The sequence below is a fragment of the Elephantulus edwardii genome, unplaced genomic scaffold, assembly GCF_000299155.1.
Source record: "Elephantulus edwardii isolate Elephantulus edwardi_28Jun2011 unplaced genomic scaffold, EleEdw1.0 scaffold00252, whole genome shotgun sequence".
Lineage (NCBI taxonomy): Eukaryota > Metazoa > Chordata > Mammalia > Macroscelidea > Macroscelididae > Elephantulus > Elephantulus edwardii.
Genome location: NW_006400002.1, coordinates 2,294,333 through 2,314,590, shown reverse-complemented (window position 1 = coordinate 2,314,590; position 20,258 = coordinate 2,294,333). Strand labels below are relative to the sequence as shown.

Here is a 20,258-nt window from a genome sequence, read left to right as displayed (position 1 = left end):
ACTCTTGTTTTCTTGATGTTGAGATGCAATCCATATTGAAGGCTGTAGTCTTTGATCTTCTGCAGCAGTTGGTTTAAGTCCTCTTCACTTTGAACAAGCCAGGTTGTGTCCTCCGCATAACACAGATTGTTGATGAATCTTTCTCCTATCTTGATGTCACCCTCTTCTTCTTCTAGGCCAACTTCTTGAGTGATTTGCTCAAAATACAGATTGAATAGCTATGGAGAAAGTATATAACTCTTTCCTGATTTTAAACCATGTAGTCTCCATAAAGATTTCATATGAGCACAATCAAGTGTTCTAAATTTCTCATTCTTCTCAATATTAGCTGCAATTTTTATGATCTACACAAGTGCATTTTCACAGGCAATAAATCACAAATAGACATTCTACTGGCATTCTCTGCTTTTAGCCAAAATTCAGTTGACATCAGCATTGATACCCCTCTTACCATGGCTTCTTCTAAATTTGTGTTGAATTTTTGGCACTTCCTTTGCCATTTCATTTTGAAATAATCCCTTTCAATATTTTTTTTAAAATAATCATTCTCAAGATTTTACTTGCATGTGATCTTAAGGAAACTGTTCAGTAATTTCCATTCTGTTGGATCATCATATTTGGGAATGGAAAGACCTATGTTATCTCTTCCAGTCAGTTGGCCAGGTAGCTGTCTTCCAAATTTCTTGACATAGATTAGTGAACAATATACTTGAATTCATCTGTTTATTGAAATACGTCAATTGGTACTCCATCAATTCTTGGGCCTCATTGTGTGCCAAAGCTTTCAGTGTTAACTTGAACTTTTTCCTTCAGTACCATTGTTCTTGAACATATGGTACTTCTTGAAAAGTTTCAATATCCATCTATTCTATAGAACACAGTGTTTGTGTATCCCTTCCATCATGTTTTGCTTCTGAAGTTATTAGAAATTTTGGGGAGCTCTGGTGGCCTAGTGGCAAGAAGCTGCAACTACAATCCCAGAGGTGCACGGTTCGAATCCACCAGATGCTCTGCCGGGGAAGGAGGGGCAATCTCCTCCTGTACCAGTCAGATCTGATTTGACGGTACACGCACACAAAACTTAATAAAATAATAAAAAAAAAGAAAGAAATTTTGCACAGAGCACCTTTATATATTGGAACTGGAGTTCAAAGCTGTAAAGTAGAGGTAAATGAAAAGAGTAGCTTGAAGAAGGAACTATCTAACTTGTCCAGGACCCTAGAGAAAGTCTCAAGAACTCTAACACTTAAGGTGAGGCTGGAAGGCGAAAAACTAAGGGAACGTCCGTGAAAGGAAATCTCGCGAGAAGTTGGGCAGCCAAGATGGCGTCTCGAACCTGCTGCCACACTTAGTATGGCGACAAGGGCGGGTTCTTGGCGGAAAGCACGCGAGACTTTCCTCAAGGCGACAGCCCGAGAATTGAGCCGGGGGTGTGGAACAGGCAAGATGGAGCCGGCTGCCGGCGGCCCGAGCCCGCTGATCGTGAACAACAAGCAGCCGCAACCGCCGCCTCCTCCACCGCCCGCAGCCGCGCAGCTTCCACCTGGGGCACCGCGGGCCGGCGCAGGCCTCCTTCCCGGCGGCAAAGCTCGAGAGTTCAACCGCAACCAGCGCAAAGACTCGGAGGTCTGGAACTCGGGGGGGCGAGGCTGGCTTCGGGCGGGCGCCTGCGGAGGTCCTGGACTTGGGGCGGCTCTTGGGTCCGAGCCCGACTTCCTAGAAGGGTAGACAGGCTCGGCAGGGAAGTTGTCATTTTCCAGCAAGAGAAGCAGGACTGGCACTCCCTTGGAGCCGGGGGCGTGAAACCGGGGTCCCCGCCCGGTGCCAGGTGGCCGCCCGTTGGCTGCTCCCGGGACGGGTCATGGGCGCGGCCTGGGGGACCCAGGCTCCAGTGAAGCCACCCCCGACTCAGTTCGGGGGTGAAGAGTCGGCGGGCCTTCCTGCGCTCCAGGGGACCCCAGCCCTCATCACGTCTCAGCGTTCGGTCCAGGACGTGGGGCGCCGGCCAGGTGCGCTCGCTGCGCGCAGGGCCCGGCGTGTGGGCAGGGACGCGCCCGGCCGGTGTTTAGAAGGCGCTGGACCGAGCTGGTTTATCACCAATAGTGCCAAGAGGCCGGAGGTTGCGAGAGCATTTCGCAGTCCCGTCCTTAGCCAGTGCAGGCTCAGGCCATGATGTGACACTCTTGGGTGGCTGCTGTGCCTACGATGCTAAGCTCTTAAAATCAGAAATACACATTTTCTACATGCACCGGAGCGCCTTGCCTCCCTCCCCTTTTGCTAGTGCGCTGACTGATCTCTGGTGCCAGAGCCACTAGTTCTCTAGTTTGAAGCTAGTCGACTATTCACCTCTCCCCGAGTTAAGGAATTCCTCCCACTGCCTTCTTTTATAGAATTCATGAATGAACACACACACACACACACACACACACACACACTTCGCAGCGTTCTTAATCAGCGCGTTCTCAGAGCACTTACTATGAGGTCTCCTTCACCTGAGATAATTCCCAGAAATTTGATCAACTGTCAGGCATTTCCTAAGAAGCAAGAATTCCTCATTTGTCCAAGAAAGACTTATCAGGTCATACCAAAGAGTTCTGATACTATCTTTAAACCTGTGAGATCAGTTCGTCTTGGACTTTTTCGGATTGCTGTTGGCAAGCCAAAAACCTCAGATAAAACATCCCCAAATCTGGCAAGTCCCAGGTAGCAGTGACCTGACCTTAAAGTGTGTTATTTGGAAAAGCAGAGAAACTGACCTCTCAGGAGCTTTTGCATGGTAGGACGGTTGAAGAGCCATAGTGAGAACTTGGCACTTTTGAAAGTGTTGAGGGAAGGTTATGCAAGTACGGCCCTCAACATGATGTGTTCTTAGTAATCACCTATCCCCAGCAGTAGATTCCCTTTGCTGCATTCTCTCCTATGTGTGGGAGGGAAGCCATTCTGTGTGCTGCTGCCTTTTCCATCTGTCAGTTCTCACTGAAATTGGAGAGAGGGACAGGAAGGCTGTAGGACTTTAATGCCAGCTTTGTCCTGAGCTGTTTCATAGCCCGGTAACCAGAAAGAATGACTCCCAGAATTTAAACACCATGGGGAATGGTCATTCAGTGCACAAAATAGAAACTTAGTGTTCATTCAGCCCACAAGTATTTGTTTGAGTATAACCTGGTCTAATGCCAGGTACTGTACTGAGCCTTATGAAATCGTTGGTGAATGAAATGGACACCTGAGACATTCTCAAGGAATTTCTTCTGATCTCTTGGAGAGATAGACACTCAACGAATGCTCTAACACTTAAAAAATGCTCTGAAAAATTTCCTTAAAGTGTTCTGAAGGAAAAGGATAAGATCCTCTGAAAGGGTTCCCTTGATGGTAAATAATTTATTGTGTCGTTCTATTAACTGAAAGGTTGAGGTTTTGAGTCTACCCAAAAGTACCTCAAATGAAAAGCCTGCCAGTCCACTTGTGAAATATCAGTCATTGAAAATCACATTTAGCACAGTTCCGTCCTGATCTATCCACAGTCACCATGAGTTAGAATCAACTCAATGACAGCTGCTTTTCTAAAAAAAAAAAAAATTTTCTTTTTTGTGTGTACCGTCAAATCAGATCTGACTAGTACAGGAGGAGATTGTCCCTCCTTCTCCAGTAGAGCTTCTGGTGTATTCAAACGACAACTGCTTTTTGTACACTAAGTCAGTATGTGAAATATTGTAGTAAAATTTTTAAAAAGTAATAATGCCTTGTAACAGACTTGTGTCTGGCAGCATGCTTCCTTTTCTTTTAGAAACACTTAGACTGATCTTTTACATAAAGCTCTCTCCTGTCCTCCCCAGGGCTGTTCTGAGTCGCCAGACCTAGAGTTTGAATACGCAGACACAGACAAGTGGACTGTAGAGCTCTCTGGTAAAGTACAGAACTTTGTGTGAATGTATTTTGGAGGTTCCCCCCGCCCCCAATAATGATATAAGAAGGTCTGGTGGACTAGTACATTATGTGTACAGACTGTAAGGTCTGTAGTTTCAATTCACCAGCCGCTCTGTAGAAGGAAGTTCTCCTCAACAGAGATTTAACACCTTGGGAGTTCAGAGGAGGGTTGTCATGAGTTGGAACCAACTAGAACGGGGTGTGTGTGTGTGTGTGTCTTATTTTAATTAAGCCTTGAGTATTTGTGTTTGGGGTTGCCCTGCACTTTTCAGGAGTATCTGTATGTCGTCAGCTAAGCTTGCTATAAGGATCTCAATCTGTCATATAGGATGGCTAGCAATGTTTCTGCCACAGACTATCCCCTGGCAGTGATGTTTCCAAGCAGTCGGTCATAAGGGACACCAGCAAGTGTGGCTGCAGCAGTGCATACTGTTGATGCTGTGATCGAACGCCTGTGATGTGTAGCCAGCTTGAGTTGCCTTCTCAAGCTTCCACAGGACATGTCTTCTATAGGAGGTAGTAGTCACTGGAGAGACACAGCTTAGGATATTCTGGTGTGGCATAATGGCATGGATGCCCGAGTACTGGAAATACCTATATTCTTACTTAAGTGGAATTCTTTTTAGTACATCAGAGTACTCACACCCCTTCAGTAGTTAGCATATATGTAACTGTGACTGTGGCTGTGACTCAGGGGCAGAGTTGGGACCAGAGTAGATGCCGTATCTTCTCAGCTGCATGTGAGACCTGAGTATGGAGTATGGACATGGCACTGATGGTGATGGGACCTTGTTCTTGACAGAGCTGTACAGCTACACGGAAGGACCAGAGTTCCAGCTGAATCGAAAATGCTTTGAGGAGGACTTCCGGATCCATGGTAAGAGGATTTTCTGTTCTTCTCATACTGTGCTAGGAGAGCTACAAGATTTCTCTTAGTCACCTAAGTGATTTCTGTCCTGTGGAATGAGCCATGGTTATGTTAAGCTACATATAGCATCTAAAATGGGGATGTCGGTACTCTGCTGAGACTTTTCAGAATGTACTGGGGTGGGGCTGGAGTGACAGGGATCTCTACCTAATTAAAATTGTACCAAAGTTTTCACTGGAGCCAAAGTATTCTGGTCTGGAAATTCAGATTCGTAGGCCGACAGTGTGGCGTTACCCTAACACAGGAAGTAACTTGTCTTTCTGAGTTCTGTATCCTGTGACAGTCTTGAATTTGATGGATTAACATTGTGTCCTTTCCACAGAGGATTTTCTGGGCTTAGGTGTAACTGATTTCTTGCCCTGTAGTGACAGATAAGAAGTGGACCGAGCTAGACACCAACCAGCACCGTACCCATGCTATGAGGCTCCTGGACGGCCTGGAAGTTACTGCCAGAGAGAAGAGGCTCAAGGTAGCCCGAGCTATTCTCTATGTTGCTCAAGGTACTGATTGGGCCTCCTCAGGGACACCTGGCACGTCTGCCAGTGGCATCAACGGGTCAAGTGTGGGGAGGGCTCAGCAACCTTTGCCCTGTGTCTGCAGGCACTTTTGGAGAGTGTAGCTCAGAGGCGGAAGTACAGTTCTGGATGCGCTATAATATCTTCCTGCTCCTGGAGGTGGGGACGTTTAATGCTCTGGTGGAGCTTCTCAACATGGAAATAGAGTGAGTACTTCTGAGGGGCTTGTGTAGCGGGGGTAGAGACGGAGTGGAAGGAAGAATTCAGGGTGCAGAATTAATTAGCTCTGGGGAGCTCTGGTTGCCTAGTGTCAAGAAGCTGCACTGCAATCCCAGAGGTGTGTGCTTCGAATCCACCAGATGCTCTCCTAGAGAAGAAGAACAATCTCCTCATGTACCAGTCAGATCTGATTTGACGGTACACACAAAAAAATAATGAAATAAAACTTTTAAAAAAAGAATTAATTAGCTCTGACAGGGTTAAACAAGCCATGTATTGCTGAGGCTGTTATAACCACCAGTGCTAAGTAGTGGGGAAGTTGCTCACTCAAACTTTCAAGACTAATGAGGCTTCTGAGGACTAGTCCTTGCAGCTTCCTAATGCCAGAGCTTTCATCCATCTGCCTCTCAGAATGAGGCTTCTCCTTTTGAGCTCTCCTGTAAATCTATAGACTCACTGTTTGCGTGGAAATTTTCCCCCCAGCATGAGGCCAGACCAGTGTCTGACACATGGGCTGGACCAAGCCTGCTCTTGTCTATATTACCACTGGTTTTTTTGCTTGATAAGCAGGTTAGCTGCTATTCATTTAAGGGTAACGGCAGCAATAATAGAAAGGGACACCCACTAACATCCAGTAATTCCTGGTGTATTCCAGGCTTGTTCTAAGGACATTACATGGACTAATTTATGTTACTGACAAGTTGTCAGGTGCTGTCGAGTCGAGTACGACTCATAGCGACCCTATATACAAAAGAGCCCTGTTCTGTCCTGTGCCATTGTCACACTTCCTGAGACACGAGTCCATTGCAGCAGTCACCATGTCAGTCCACCTGGTTGAGGGTCGTCTTCTCCTTCGCCGACCCTCCACCCTTCCCAACATCATGTCCCTCTCTGAGAATAGCCCCATCTAGCAATGTGCCCAAAGTATGAAGCAAAGCCTCATCATTCTTGCCTACAAAGAGCACTCTGGCTGCACCCTCTTCAAGACCTATCTGTGTGTTCTCTTGGCCGTCTGTAGGATGTACTATTATCCCTATTTTTAAAAGAGGGAGCAGACTCAGAGAAGTATCTTGTGCAAGGTGCACACCTAGGAAATGTAAGAGCCAGGGTTCGAACCTTGGCATTTTCGTCCAGGGCCCAAGTTTGTAACCACTGTGTCCTGTAGTCTCACATCATAGCATTTTGATCCTCCACTAGACAGCATTTGTCGTTTGAATCCCTTCCTTCCTGGAGGACGGTGCTGACACTCAGATCCTCCTTGCAGCAACAGCGCAGCCTGTAGCAGTGCAGTGAGGAAGCCCGCCATCTCCTTGGCTGACAGTACAGACCTGAGGTGAGGCAAGCAGCAAGGCTCGAGGGGCTTGGGCTAGTGCTGGAGAGCCAGAGCAGTGTGTGGGAAGGGGCTTTGGGTTTCCTCATTGTGTTTCTTCTGAGCACTAGCCTGTGGGTATGGTGAACTGGGGTGGGGCTGTGTGAGTGATGAGTGGGTCCACTTGAGGTCTTTACAGAGGTGGGACTCTGGGTTGCGTCTCTTGAAGGAAGGACTCCCAGGCTAGCACCCTTACTAGAACCTGACTGAAGTTGGGTGTTTTGTTCAATCTGCTGCATAGAATTTGGTTATGAGATATTTTATATTTGAGAGGGACACTGTGTGGTCTCCTGGGTTCCTATCTTCTCATGGCACGAATGACCTTCCTCTCCATTGGACTAGTTCTAATCACTATGTAATATTTTGTGGCTTCATAGGAAGTAATAGCAACTGCTAAACAACAGTATTGTCTTTCCATTTTTCTGAGGGCTAAAATCAGTCTCCTTTGTAAATTTGGAAACCTTTGAGACTCTGGGTTCCCCACTGTAGTTAATATCATTGGGTGTCACACACACACACCCGGTTTTTATGCTGTCCTGATAAGCTTCATCTCTGCCCCTTTCACTGTTTCTGCTCTAACCCTGGTCTGCCTAACACCCACTTCCACAGCCCACTCCCATCTCTTGTTTTTCTGTCCTAAGGAACTTAGGGCAGTAAGTGCTTTTGATTTCTTTCATTCATCCCCTCAGCGTCCATTGATTAAACACCTCCTTTGTGTCAGCACCTCGTGAGGCACTGGATGTAGAAAACAGAGTAAGGTCTGACCCCAGCCACAGCAGCATTAACCAGAGAAGGAAACACCGCTAGGGAAAAACAGGCACTTCTATGATCTGTGAGACTCTTGGATTCTGCTCTTCCTTTTCTCTACATCACAGCCTTTCCCCTCTCCCAACCAGTCCTGTGTACAGGCTTATGTCACTGGGAAGCAAGGCACTTGGAAGCACCCCTTTGATCCCCCATTCTGCTCCATTATGAGCTAGCTCTTGTCCTCAGGGTCCTGCTCAACATCATGTACCTGACTGTGGAGGCTGTTTACCAGGAGTGTGAGGGTGATAAGGCCGAGTGGAAGACCATGCGGCAGACCTTCAGGGCTGAGCTGGGTAGGACCCTGGGATCCTGTCCACAGTCCCTGCATGAGAGGGAAACCAGGGCCTGCAGGGTTCGGGGTGTAGCCTGTCCCTACCCATGGTCCTCATGCTTTTATGTCACCTCCAGGTTCCCCACTGTACAATAATGAACCATTCGCCATCATGCTGTTTGGGATGGTCACCAAATTTTGCAGTGGCCATGCCCCTCACTTCCCCATGAAGAAAGTTCTGTTGCTGCTCTGGAAGACAGTGTTGGTGAGCACTTCCTTCTAGGGAAACTTAGGTGCTAGGGGGCCTTTATTTTTAGAAAAAAAAAAAAGGTGATAAATATATGTAACAAAACATGTGTCATTTTAACAATCTCATCATGTATAGTTTAGTGGCAATAATTACATTCATATGTTCAGCCATCACCTAAATTTTTCATCCTCCTGAACAAGTTCAACAGGGAAGCTTTTGAATGTAGAATTATATGCAGTCACTTTGGTTTTAAAAAAGTTTTAAGGAAACTTGTACATTGCCAAGGAGGACATAACCTTTGAGTCATAATAGTTGTTGACTTCCTGACTCCGAGAAGCTGTTTCCTCCAGGCACAGCACCCCTTCTCCCCAGACAAGCCTCCCTCTCAGGAGGTAGCTCCTGAATCTGAAGTTTGCAAAGTTATTTGAGGCAAAATTAGTTAAAATTAGAGCTTATAATTGAAGCCCTTCAGCCAGATGAAGAAAGCAAGAGTGAGCCCTCAGCTACCTTTCACTTTCCAGGGGTGACAGGAAATCTGACTGCATCTAATAAGGAAGGCTGGGGTTCCACTCCAGGGGAGTGGGCTGGCAGCTCACTTGGCTTAGAGGCTGTCACAGCCAGGCTCCAGCCAAGCCAGGAATCCTTCCCATCAGACTGAGTGGCCTTTACCCCTGCAGAAGCTGAGATGCAGCTTGGACATCTCCCGTCACTGGGGTTTACTTTCCCCACCTGTCAGAATGGGGCAGCTCAGTGGGGCCAGGGGGTCAACAATTTCAGAGTCCTCTCAGACACCATCTGCATGTTTTGTCGTGGCCATACATCCTGTTGGTTCCTCATGAGGCCTTGCTTAAGCCAGAGAGGAAAGTTGAATTTTCCAGAAACAGTGACACCAAGTGATGTAAAATTATTGTACAGAGCTCAAGTTTTTGCTTTTAGGGAGATGTTTAGATGAGGCTTTCTGTGTTCTTTTTTGAAATTTGAGCATGCAGCGGTAGATTTCCAGTTTAACTTTGAAAGGCTGCATCTTTAACTTTTGAAACATAACAGAGCTCACTGACTTTCCTAAGGAACTTGAAGAGTTCGGCTCTTGAATCTGTAATCTCTTTTTTTTAGCTGAAAAGCATATCACATGTACAGAGTTAAATGTACCTGAGCGCTAGGTTAAGTCAACCTGCATTTCCCCTCCTTCCTTGTTTTTTTCTACTCTCCCTTGTGAATGTCACTGAATGACTATTTGGGATGGGTTTAGTCCCTTGTCTGGAGTCCCTGTGAAGATATGAGTCATAGAGTATGAGCCTGACAGGGTGAGCCCAGAGCCCAGGGTGGTCCTCCGCTTATGAACACACTCACTGGCCCTGTGCCCCACCTGTGATGCAGTGCACGCTCGGAGGCTTCGAGGAGCTGCAGAGCATGAAGGCTGAGAAGCGCACCATGCTGGGCCTCCCCCCGCTGCCTGAAGACAGCATCAAAGTGATCCGAAACATGAGGGCCGCCTCGCCTCCAGCGTCTGCCTCAGACCTGATCGAGCAGCAGCAGAAACGGGGCCGCCGGGAGCATAAGGTATGATGATGGCAACTCCTGAGGGTGATCAAGGTGTCCAGATGTAGCAATAGTGTGTACAGATGTAGCAGTGGGATCCCTGGGTGAGTGGAATTGATCAGCTAGTCGAGATGCATGTCTCCAGAGCTGGAACCCTTGGATTCCTAGCAGGGTCTGGTTCACAGTGAGTCTTCAGGACTTCTGAGCATTTGGAACCAAAAACTGTCTTGTCATTTCTTGCCAACGTTGACTCCCTTTCTGGCCTCCTACTGCCCTTAGCTCTCTATCTTTTGTTATTACTTCTAACTTCATTTTCCCTTTTCTTTCTTGACTCTTGCTTAAGTCTACTTTTCCTGTTTTCAGGCTCTGATAAAGCAGGACAACTTGGATGCTTTCAATGAGCGAGATCCATACAAGGCCGATGACTCTCGAGAAGAGGAAGAGGAGAATGATGATGACAGTAGTCTGGAGGGGGAGACATTCCCCCTTGAGCGGGATGAAGTGATGCCTCCCCCAGTACAGCACCCTCAGACTGACAGACTTACCTGCCCCAAGGGGCTCCCCTGGGCTCCCAAGGTCAGGTGAGTCTGAGGCCTGTGGAAGGATCTTTGCTCCTAAAGCCAGAGTGCTCACACCTCCTGGCCCAGATGGGCTGTATCCACCTGAGGGGCTCTGCATAACCGACTGACCTTGGTTCTAGGATGAGGCTTTTAAAGTGCTGGCCCTGTGGTCTCAGGGGCTGGCATTGTACAGTAGGATCTTTACCTGGTTCTTGAGCTAGTAATTGAAATAGCTGTTAGATGTAATGCTAGTGAAGAGGGTTAGGGGGAAAAAAAATCAGATATTTAAGAGAAACCCTTCTCTCGGGATTGATTATATGTGGCCTTTAATTGAAAAATTATAGATGAAGCAAGAGCTTCTTTAGAGTAATAATTAAGAGATATTTGAGATTAATGTAGCTGAGTAAGTGGATGGAAAGGCGTGGTCCTTGTTTGAAAGTGCCTTGTCCTAAGAAGTAGATGAAATGTGAAAGGAAGTGTTACTCTCTAGGTCCAAGTAAAGGCTCCGTTTTCACCAGTCTGTGAAAAGGATACAAAACAGATTCTAAGAGAACACAGATGTGTCTGATTTGTTTGAAACAAGAAAATACGACCCACTTATAGCACCCATTTTTAGAAAAATTTTAAACATTTAAGGAATTTCTAGTAAGCTGTGCATTTACGTTTGATGTGTTAGTTTCATTTTATGAATATGCTAGTTACGCAGAATATATTTTCATATTGTGAATACAAGATAATTATAACATTAAGTAGTGGAAAGTTTTTGTTTTTTCTAGTTAGATTCCTCTTCCTCACTCCTCCCAAAAAAGGAAAAATGATTGTGGGAGATGTTTCCTTCTAGCTTCATAATTTCTAGAAGTTTTGTTTCTCTTAATCTTCTCATCTTGAAGTAATGTTTAATAAAAATCTTTATTAAAAATAAAAAACAAACAACTTTCTTTCTTCTTTGTTAAAGAGAAAAAGACATTGAGATGTTCCTTGAGTCCAGTCGCAGCAAATTCATAGGTTACACCCTGGGCAGGTGAGTATTCAGCTCCACTTGAAGAATGGCTTGCAGGCAGCTTGTCTGCCAACCTTCGGTGTTTGGGGACCCAGATGAGTTGATGTCTGGGCTTAATATGGGACCTTCTTTATTCTCCAGTGACACGAACACAGTGGTGGGCTTGCCCCGCCCAATCCACGAAAGCATCAAGACTTTGAAACAGGTAAGGAGCTTTGGATGAGCTTTTGACCTAGTTTGGTCCCAAGTGAATAAAATAAGAAAAGCTTGTTGGGAAAAACCTGAATTGGGAACCTGTATTGCCTGAAAGAGCGTGGGCTGGAGAAGTGGGGGAGTTGCTCCAATAGAACTTAAAGCAGCCCTTCATCAGCTTTACTGACTTTAGATGAGCTTTTGGTTGGGATTGACAAAGGGCTCATTTAAGATCATTTAACCTGGCAGTAGTTGGAATTTCAAGGTACCAGATAAATGTTAAGAACCATCAAGTCGATTATGACTCATAGTGACCCTGTGAACAGCAGATCTGAATTCTGCCCCATCCCAAGCCATCCTTACCGTCTCTGGTGTATGTGAGCCTGTTGAGAGTCCTCCTTTTTTTTTTCTCTTACCCTTTTTCTAAGACAGTCGAGATGAAGGAATAGGCAAATGGAGATTATAGTGCCCAGTTTATTGCTGGTAGAGCTGTTGGAGAATGAGGCTTTGGAACACAGAGGTAATAGCTGTCAAAAACTGTACATCCCCAAGTAGGTGGGCTTACCTGCTCAGACCCTGGCTAGGCTAAACCTTGCTGAGCCTAATCTTGGAACTTGAGCGGAAGAGAGCACAGGCTTTCAGTCGGGAGGCAGATTTTAACAAGAAAAGGGAAGCTAGTTGGACCATTCCTGCTTACTCACCAGACAGAAGGGAGGAGTGTGTTGGGGAAAGGGCCAAGAGAGACCATGAGTGTGTTGTCACTTGCGCGTCCTGCTGCATGCAAAGAAGTGGGAATAGATGAATGCCCTGACAGCACGTATCCAGAGTATATAGGTTTTTAAAGTTGTTTTTGTTATGTGCTGTTGAGTCGCAAGTGACCTTGTGTATAACAGCCCTAAATTGTGCTCTGTCCTGTGCCAATATCACTGTCTCCGACACATCCACCCCAATTACCCCAGTCACTGAATCAGTCCACCTCATAGAGGGCCTTCCCCTCCTGCGCTGTCCCTCCACCCTCCCAAGCATGACATCCTTCTCCAGGGACCGGTCTTTCCTTGCAACATGCCCAAAGTGTGTCAGACGAAGCTTCAGAATCCTTGCCTCCAAGGAGCAGCCTGGTTTAACCCTCTCAAGGATTAACTTGTTCATTTTCTTAGCAGTCCATGGAACTTTCAGTACTCTTCTCCAGCACAACAGCTCAAAGGCATCAATTCTCCTTCTATCCTCCCTAGTCATTATCCAGCTCTCTGATGTATAGCAAGTGATTGCTTTCCATAGCCTGTATCAGGCGCACCTTAGTCTCCAGAGTGACACTGTTGCTCTTCAGTACTTTGGAAAGGTCCCTAATAGCAGACTTTCCCAATGCAATATGCAATAGGTTTTTAAAGTTTAAACATTTACTATTCTGATTAGGCTGTCTTGAGTTATTATTTCTACTTTCAATAGTTCATCGTCTTTTCTTGTGTAAAAGTCTTTTTCCCTCATTTAGTTTGCTTTTCCTAGTCTACTGTGGACTTTTTACTTGTAAAAAGGATGATCTGAGGAAGAACCCATTTAGAATAGTATTTTGGATTAGTGTTCTAGTTTAGGATCTTTGTTGCAATTTAGCCCTCTTTTGAAAACTATGTTTGAAGAACAATGTCTGGGGTCTTTGCCAGGATGCAGGGGGTTTGGCCAGGGAAGGAGGATGCACTGTCTGCTTTCCCTCCTCTCTCGCCAGCACAAGTACACGTCGATTGCAGAGGTCCAGGCACAGATGGAAGAGGAGTACCTTCGCTCTCCTCTCTCTGGGGTAAGTGGAAGTCGTCTTCAGTGCACAGGGTCCCCAGCTGTTCCTGAATACTGTGCTGGCCATACATCCCAAAGCTGCCCCAGATCCTGCCTTCAGGAACTCCCACGCTAACTCTAATTGAAGAGGGTGGCATATCCATAGAGTAGGGTTTAGGAACTGAGGTGCCTTTGAGTGCTAGTTTAATTTCTTAGTAAGACAGTGACATCAATAAGTTATTGAATATCTTGGTGCTTTAGCTTCCTCATCTGTAAATGGGAGTACTAAGAGTACTTCATATTGTTGCAGGAAGAAATAATTTGAGTTATTAACAATTAAACGTTTAGGACAGTGCCTGGCACCTGTGTGTACTCGGAGTTTGCTGTCGTTTTCATTAGCATTATTCCCATTGACAGTTACTGCATCTCCCCCAGTCTGCTAGTAAGCTGGAATAGGAGACTTTAGTTGGTAGTCAGGCTCGGATAGTGCATTTACTCCCATTATGTTAAAAGGGAGAAGAGCAGGTAGAGCAAGTTCCTGCGGAAACCCTGTACCAAGGCTTGCTCCCCAGTCTGCCTCAGTATATGGTGAGTATTACTACTTCCTCCTTGGGATACTCTGTGTCTGGGGCCCTCTCAGTGGCTCTCAGCACCTGTAGTAGGGCCACTTACCCTATTACCTTGCCTTGAAACTTTGAGAGCATGCCCCTAGATTCCTTTGACCCCTCCTTTCGCTCCCTGAAAAGCCAAGGTATTTCTGGTCCTGGCTCCTTATGCGCTGTCTGAAAGGTCCGCTCTTGTCCAGATCGCCCTGCTGAAGATCCTGCTGGCTGCAGCTCCCACCTCCAAGGCCAAAACAGACTCGATCAACATCCTAGCGGATGTCCTGCCCGAGGAGATGCCGTGAGTGTCAGATCTGTGAGCGGAGCAGGTTGGGGCAGCGAGGAAATGGAAAATACCTTTCTTTGAGTCTCATTGTTGGCTAATTTAGTCTAATTTTTTTCATTATTATTATTTTTAAATAACTTTTAAGCAAATTGTAGTTAAAGTATTCCTGGCTTACAAAGTGTACTGGATTAAACTGGTTTATTATGGGTTGGGAATATGGCTTAATCCAGTGGGCCTCCATTCTCGTGTAGGAAAGGCATTTCCTCTTCTGTGAGTTGAATGAGACTGCAGAAGACATTTCCACAACCCTCCCTCTAAGGCTGTTCATTCGGGACATCCGGGACTTGTAGGGCTAGCTTCGCGGTAACATGCTAGCCAGCAGCAGAGCCTCAGTTGAGCGAGGATTCCTTCCTGTTTGTCAGTGAGCTGGCAGGCAGAATACTTGTGGATGTCTCCGGGTGATCGAATGAAATCCTCAGGGACTCTTCACCCCGGAGCACTGACCTCATCTCTTTGATGTGAGACTATAAACGGAGATCATTTTCTCCTTTGAAAAGGACCCAGGCCTTGACCTGATCTCTTGCCAGCTGAGCACCAGGCTCCCTGGTGGAGTGTGCCAGCGAGCGGGCCCTGTGCCATCCACGGGCTGGGCCTAAAGTCTGGCACTAAGCTCAGGGAGGAAAGAGATCTAGCTTGGTTAATGCCAGAGGGAGCTTCCCAGAACACTAGGCTGTCAGCTTGTTCCTTAAGAGAGCTGCAGACTCAAATAATAGACCTTGAGAATACCATGAGAAGTGAGTTGAGAAACTTGTTTAGCTTTGTTTAATTCAGTGCTTCTTAAATTTATCTGACTGTAGCTTATAATTCATTGATTATGGGTCCAAACCAACTCAAAGCTGACCTTCTAGTGGGTTTCCAAGGCTGTAAATCACACAGGAGAGTGACCATCTTTTTCCTGTGGAGTTGCTGGTGGGTTTGAATCATCAGAGAGGCATGGTTAGCCATGCAGCTTCCTATAGACTACGCCTGTTCAACTACCTATCAGACTATAAAGTCCTGCACTTCACCCACCCCATACTGTGAAGCATCTCCATGCTGTATTGCTGTTCTCTAGAACACGTATGGGGAAATAAATTTGTATAGTGGCAAAAGGTTAGGAGAAATCTTGAAAAGGACAAGTCCATTTTTGGAGGAAGAGCAGGGAATATGATTATGCACCCTGGGGAAGAAATAAACTGTGCTAAGCTGAGTTGCTTTAGAGCGGGTGGAGCTTGGGTGCTGACCTCTGAGATATTCAGGGGATGGATATGAGGCAGGAGCCCTTGAGCAGAGAGGAATTCATCTTGTGAGCATCTAAAAAGGAGATGCAGAACATGCTGGTGGCTCACGCAGTAATTGTGTTTCCAGCACCACAGTGTTGCAGAGCATGAAGCTGGGGGTGGACGTGAACCGCCACAAAGAGGTCATTGTTAAGGCCATTTCTGCTGTCCTGCTGCTGCTGCTCAAGCACTTTAAGTTGAACCACATCTACCAGGTACCTTTTCCCCTGTCTCCCCGGCCAGGGCAGCTGACTCCTGTCAGAGGATAGGGGCCTTACCCGTCAGACACTCCTGAGCTCTGCATGAATGCTCTGAGATACATTCCTTCACGCAGGGCCTTCCATCAGTATAGGAGGCAGGGCAGAGTCCAAAAAAATGCCCTTATTTCTTCTCTTGGTTTCAGTTTGAATACATGGCCCAGCACTTGGTGTTTGCCAACTGCATTCCCTTGATTCTTAAGTTCTTCAATCAAAACATCATCTCTTATATCACTGCCAAGAATGGGTAAGAAGGTCCCAGAGACCAGGAAGGGATAGAAACAGCCAAAAGGCAGGGCTCCCAGCTTGTACCTCCAAGCCAGCACTCCAGTAGACCTCGAGGCACAGAGATGAGGAAGGGGCCCTGCCTGAGCCTCGCTAGTCCAGTGACAGGTGACCTAGTTTGTGCCTGGATAAGAGAGATCTCCAGGACTCTGGTTCTGCATATTTTTCTGGGATCCACTAGGCCTGCTATAAGTGGCCTGACGACGATGTCCTGCCAACTCTCAACCCCTCTTCTGCTCATCAGTGTAGTGTACTAGTTGGTGGACTGTCAGCCAGCCATTGCCCAGTTGAAAAACTTGAATTAGAAGTCTTCCCCCAACCCCAAGTTCACAGCTATGGGGAGGACTGCTGAAGGATGCCTACCCCCACCACCAGCCCCTCCCCCTTACAAGGATTACAAGATGGCCTCTGGCTGCAGAGAACTCTGACAGGTTCTCTTATAGCAGATATTTCTTCATCTTAGAGCTGGGAGGGTAGGGTTGGTCCAGACAAGGTAGATTCCCACTTCTCTTCCAACACGTGAAGGAGGAGAGCCAGCAGCCAGCCCAGTCACCGCTGTTCCACCAGACCTCAGGGCTGTGCTTATGGTGGCACCGGCTTCTCGTCCCCTCTACAGCATTTCTGTCTTGGATTACCCTCACTGCGTGGTGCACGAGCTGCCAGAGCTGACTGCAGAGAGTCTGGTGAGTGCCTGGGCTCTTACCAGCTGTCCTTTTGGCATGAGGGTCAGAAAGTGGGGAGCCTGCTGCTCCCAGCAGGAATAGGATAGGGTGGCCTCCACAGGTGAGCACTGTGGATGCCTGACTCTTAAAGACCTGCAGTTGATTAGAAAAGCCAGAAGATCTCAATGTAGAGGTTAGTTGGGGAGTTTGGTCTTTACAGACTTCTGACTCAGAACTCACCCAGTTGAATTGCTTCACATCTTTCCATGCTGGACTCCTGTAGGTTCCATTGGTTGTGGAGGGCTGAGGACATAGCCCTCAGTATCAGAGTCTAGGATTCCTGCAAGAACGTTCCCCGGTGTTCCCCCCCCCCCCACCGTGCTGGCTCCTGGGATAGAGTTACCCTTGGTATCAGAGGGCCTTGGGAGTCCTTCCCTTCCCTGTCCTTACCCCCAGCCCCCTCCTGATTGAGGCATGAGGATCAGCCACTCCATGCTCTAGTATTTGCAGTCTTTTGGGGGACTGCTGTTGCAGATGTGAGGGTTGTGATTGTTCCCGCATTTACTGTGCAGGAAGCAGGTGACAGTAACCAGTTTTGCTGGAGGAATCTCTTTTCGTGTATCAATCTGCTTCGAATCCTGAACAAGCTGACCAAGTGGAAGCATTCAAGGACAATGGTGAGTCGGCGTAGTCAGCAGATAGAAAATTCAGAGCTCAGAGAAGGGTTTGTATTGATCGTAACCCCATCTGGGTTTGAGCAGAGAGTCCTCCAGGTGGAGCTTGCTGCTGCAGCTATTATCCACTTTAGCCTTGTTTTCTAAGCGTGATTCCTTGATGAGTTGAACATTGCTGGGTAAAATTCAGCAATACAATGAAACAAATCCTCAGTTACTTATTTTTCCATATCCTCTAAATCCCAGTTGAGAACAGAACCAGGCTCTGGGATTCTCTTAACCTGAGACTCTGGATGCCTTTGGGGTAGCGATGCCCATGAGCCCTCTGAAATTATTTATATGCATGTAGAAGTTTTTGGTGAAGGAATTCATAATTTTCTTCTGGTTCAGAAAGACCCTTAGGGCCGTTGACCAGCCTGGTTTGCCTAGATTTTCCTGGATTTGTTACAAAAAATCCTGTTTCTAGGAAGCCCCTTAGTCTGAAGAAAATTAGGACAGTTGGTCAGCCTTCCCGTCACCCAAAGCAGATAGGGCAGCAGTGAAGTGGGTCATGGCTTTCTGCCTTCAGCTGCTCCCTTGTTCTCTTTCAGATGCTGGTGGTGTTCAAGTCAGCTCCCATCCTGAAGCGGGCCCTGAAGGTGAAGCAAGCCATGATGCAGCTCTATGTGCTGAAGCTGCTCAAAGTACAGACCAAATACCTGGGGCGACAGTGGCGCAAGAGCAACATGAAGACAATGTCAGCCATCTACCAAAAAGTGCGCCATCGGCTGAATGACGACTGGGCTTACGGCAACGGTGAGTCCGTCGTACAAATGGAGCAGGGTGGGAGGTAGGCAGCAAGGGCACCTTCACTCCCTGTCCGGGCACCTCAGGCCCTCTGCCCTGAGCCGCATATTTCGAGGAGAAGGTGAGAGCCCCGCTCCTGCATTTGTTTCTTCAGGATAAGAATTCTGCTAAGGACTTTGAGACGTTACCCAGGCTTGACCCCTGTGGTCACACTCTACGCTTCACCATCCCTCCCCTTCAAGCCGTTTCTTTTTAGACATTGTCCCAAGACTCTGCCCCTCTTCTCTGTTTGCACTGTAGTGGCTTTAATTGTGGCTACTCTTGCAGTTATTTGCTTCCTTGCCTCTGTTTTCTTCCTCTCCATCATTGCCTCCAGATTTGCTCTGGTGATTTTTTTTAAAATGTAAACCTTGAGTTACATCTACTTAACTCTTCCTCTTTCCCTTGAATTCAGTACCCAGCTCTTAAGTGTGTTGTGGGAAACCCATCCATCTTCCTATGTCGTCTGTCCAGTCTCTTTACGTGCCCTCCACCTGCCTCCCATCACACTCGGGGCTTCTGCACGCACAGTACCCTCTCTGGTGCCTCCCCTCCACGCGATCAGTTCTATATGTGCTGTCCCTGCTCTGGGGTGTTGGCTCCTGCCCTGTGCGTGTTGCCGTGTTGTTACATTTCCTGGCATAGAGCACCATGGCCCACCAGTTGCTTTGACACTTCAGTGAATCTGTGTAGGCTAGGCATGTTAGTCAGCTTTTTATCCTCTGAAGATGGTGGCATATAGCCCATGGTCAGAGAGTGACAGTGAATCACTGAGACATGAAGAAGCCTCCGGGTTGCTTCTTTTCACTTTGAGAAGCAGGGAGGACTGAACTTTTGAAGAGTACTGTTTTGTGGTACTTCCCATTTGGGTCCTTTGTCTAAGTCACCGTGCTTGTAGAAACTGTTTTCTCAGTAGATCTCCCTTTTCTCCTTCACATAGCTCTCCTTTGTCTAGGAAACAGTTATTGTCAGTCTTCCTCTGCGTCCTCCTGTACCACTCAGCTGGTGTGAGGTTCGGAGGAGTCCCACCAACAGCATGAATAGCCCTGGCCATCCTGCCCTTGAGCATCTGTAGTGAACCCACCAGGGTCTGGTTCCTAACTCTGTCCTCCTGATTTGTCCCAGATCTCGATGCCCGGCCTTGGGACTTTCAGGCAGAAGAGTGTGCCCTCAGAGCCAACATCGAACGCTTCAATGCTCGGCGCTACGACCGGGCCCACAGCAACCCTGACTTTCTGCCAGTGGACAACTGCCTGCAGAGTGTCCTGGGCCAGCGGGTTGACCTTCCTGAGGACTTCCAGATGAACTACGACCTCTGGCTAGAAAGGGAGGTCTTCTCCAAGCCCATTTCCTGGGAAGAGCTACTGCAGTGAGGCTCCTGGATATGGGACTGAAAAGGGAAGAACTGGTACCTCTCTGCCTACCAAGAGGACAGTCCCAGTTCATTGCTGCAGTGCTCCCATCGCCCTGCAGGTGGCAGCACAGCCCCACTCTGCCCTCTACAGCCAGCGCTGTGCTCTTGGGCCCGGGTTGGCCTCTCATTGATTCCCACGGTCTTACCGAGGAGCAGTCATCTCTCTATTGGAATCCTCTCTTCTTTCACTCCTCTTCCTCTCTAGGACATGGTTGGACCCCTGTCTATTTCTTAGCCACCCGTATCTGGGGTAGAACAAGATGGGCTGCGTTCCCCCGCATCTGCAGTCTTGACTCATCTGTAGCCATAGAAATGTTTAGTATGTCAGCTTGTCGAAGGGGAGAGGTTGGGGCAGGCCTAGAAAATCAGCATCTAGGCTTTGCTCTGGGGGCATTTTCTGATGTCATTCCAGCCTCTTGCTAAGTTGCATCCAGAAGCAATTGCAGAGGCCTCCATACCTGACCCAGCACTTCAGTTTTGGACAGAATTGGGATTGGAAGAAAAGTTTCCCTTAACCAGAGATGCTGTTTTTCCTCTTGGTTTGCTAAGGGCCTGTAAATATATATATACAGGCAGTCCCCAGGTTACAAACA

The 20,258-nt window shown here is 47.3% G+C and overlaps 1 protein-coding gene across 1 annotated transcript; it reads left to right on the top strand.

Moving 5' to 3' along the window:
- The first annotated feature begins 1,446 nt into the window (after positions 1–1,446).
- Positions 1,447–19,624, top strand: LOC102847691 (striatin-interacting protein 1-like). The gene is made up of 21 exons (XM_006899308.1): positions 1,447–1,626; positions 3,834–3,903; positions 4,727–4,801; positions 5,218–5,352; positions 5,453–5,573; positions 6,851–6,919; positions 7,949–8,055; positions 8,171–8,298; positions 9,661–9,843; positions 10,186–10,403; positions 11,338–11,403; positions 11,524–11,587; positions 13,295–13,366; positions 13,855–13,929; positions 14,147–14,244; positions 15,637–15,763; positions 15,952–16,052; positions 16,707–16,773; positions 17,325–17,429; positions 18,017–18,221; positions 19,377–19,624. Exons 1-21 carry the CDS (start codon positions 1,447–1,449, stop codon positions 19,622–19,624), a joined length of 2,514 nt encoding a protein of 837 aa, XP_006899370.1.
- The last annotated feature ends 634 nt before the right edge of the window (positions 19,625–20,258 follow it).

Excerpts from the sequence above, each read along its gene's own strand:
- LOC102847691 (XM_006899308.1), top strand. The coding sequence starts at position 1,447 with ATGGAGCCGGCTGCCGGCGGCCCGAGCCCGCTGATCGTGAACAACAAG. Across the intron at positions 4,802-5,217 it reads GGAGGACTTCCGGATCCATG|TGACAGATAAGAAGTGGACC; the intron begins GTAAGAGGATTT and ends CTTGCCCTGTAG. Across the intron at positions 15,764-15,951 it reads AGTTGAACCACATCTACCAG|TTTGAATACATGGCCCAGCA; the intron begins GTACCTTTTCCC and ends TCTTGGTTTCAG.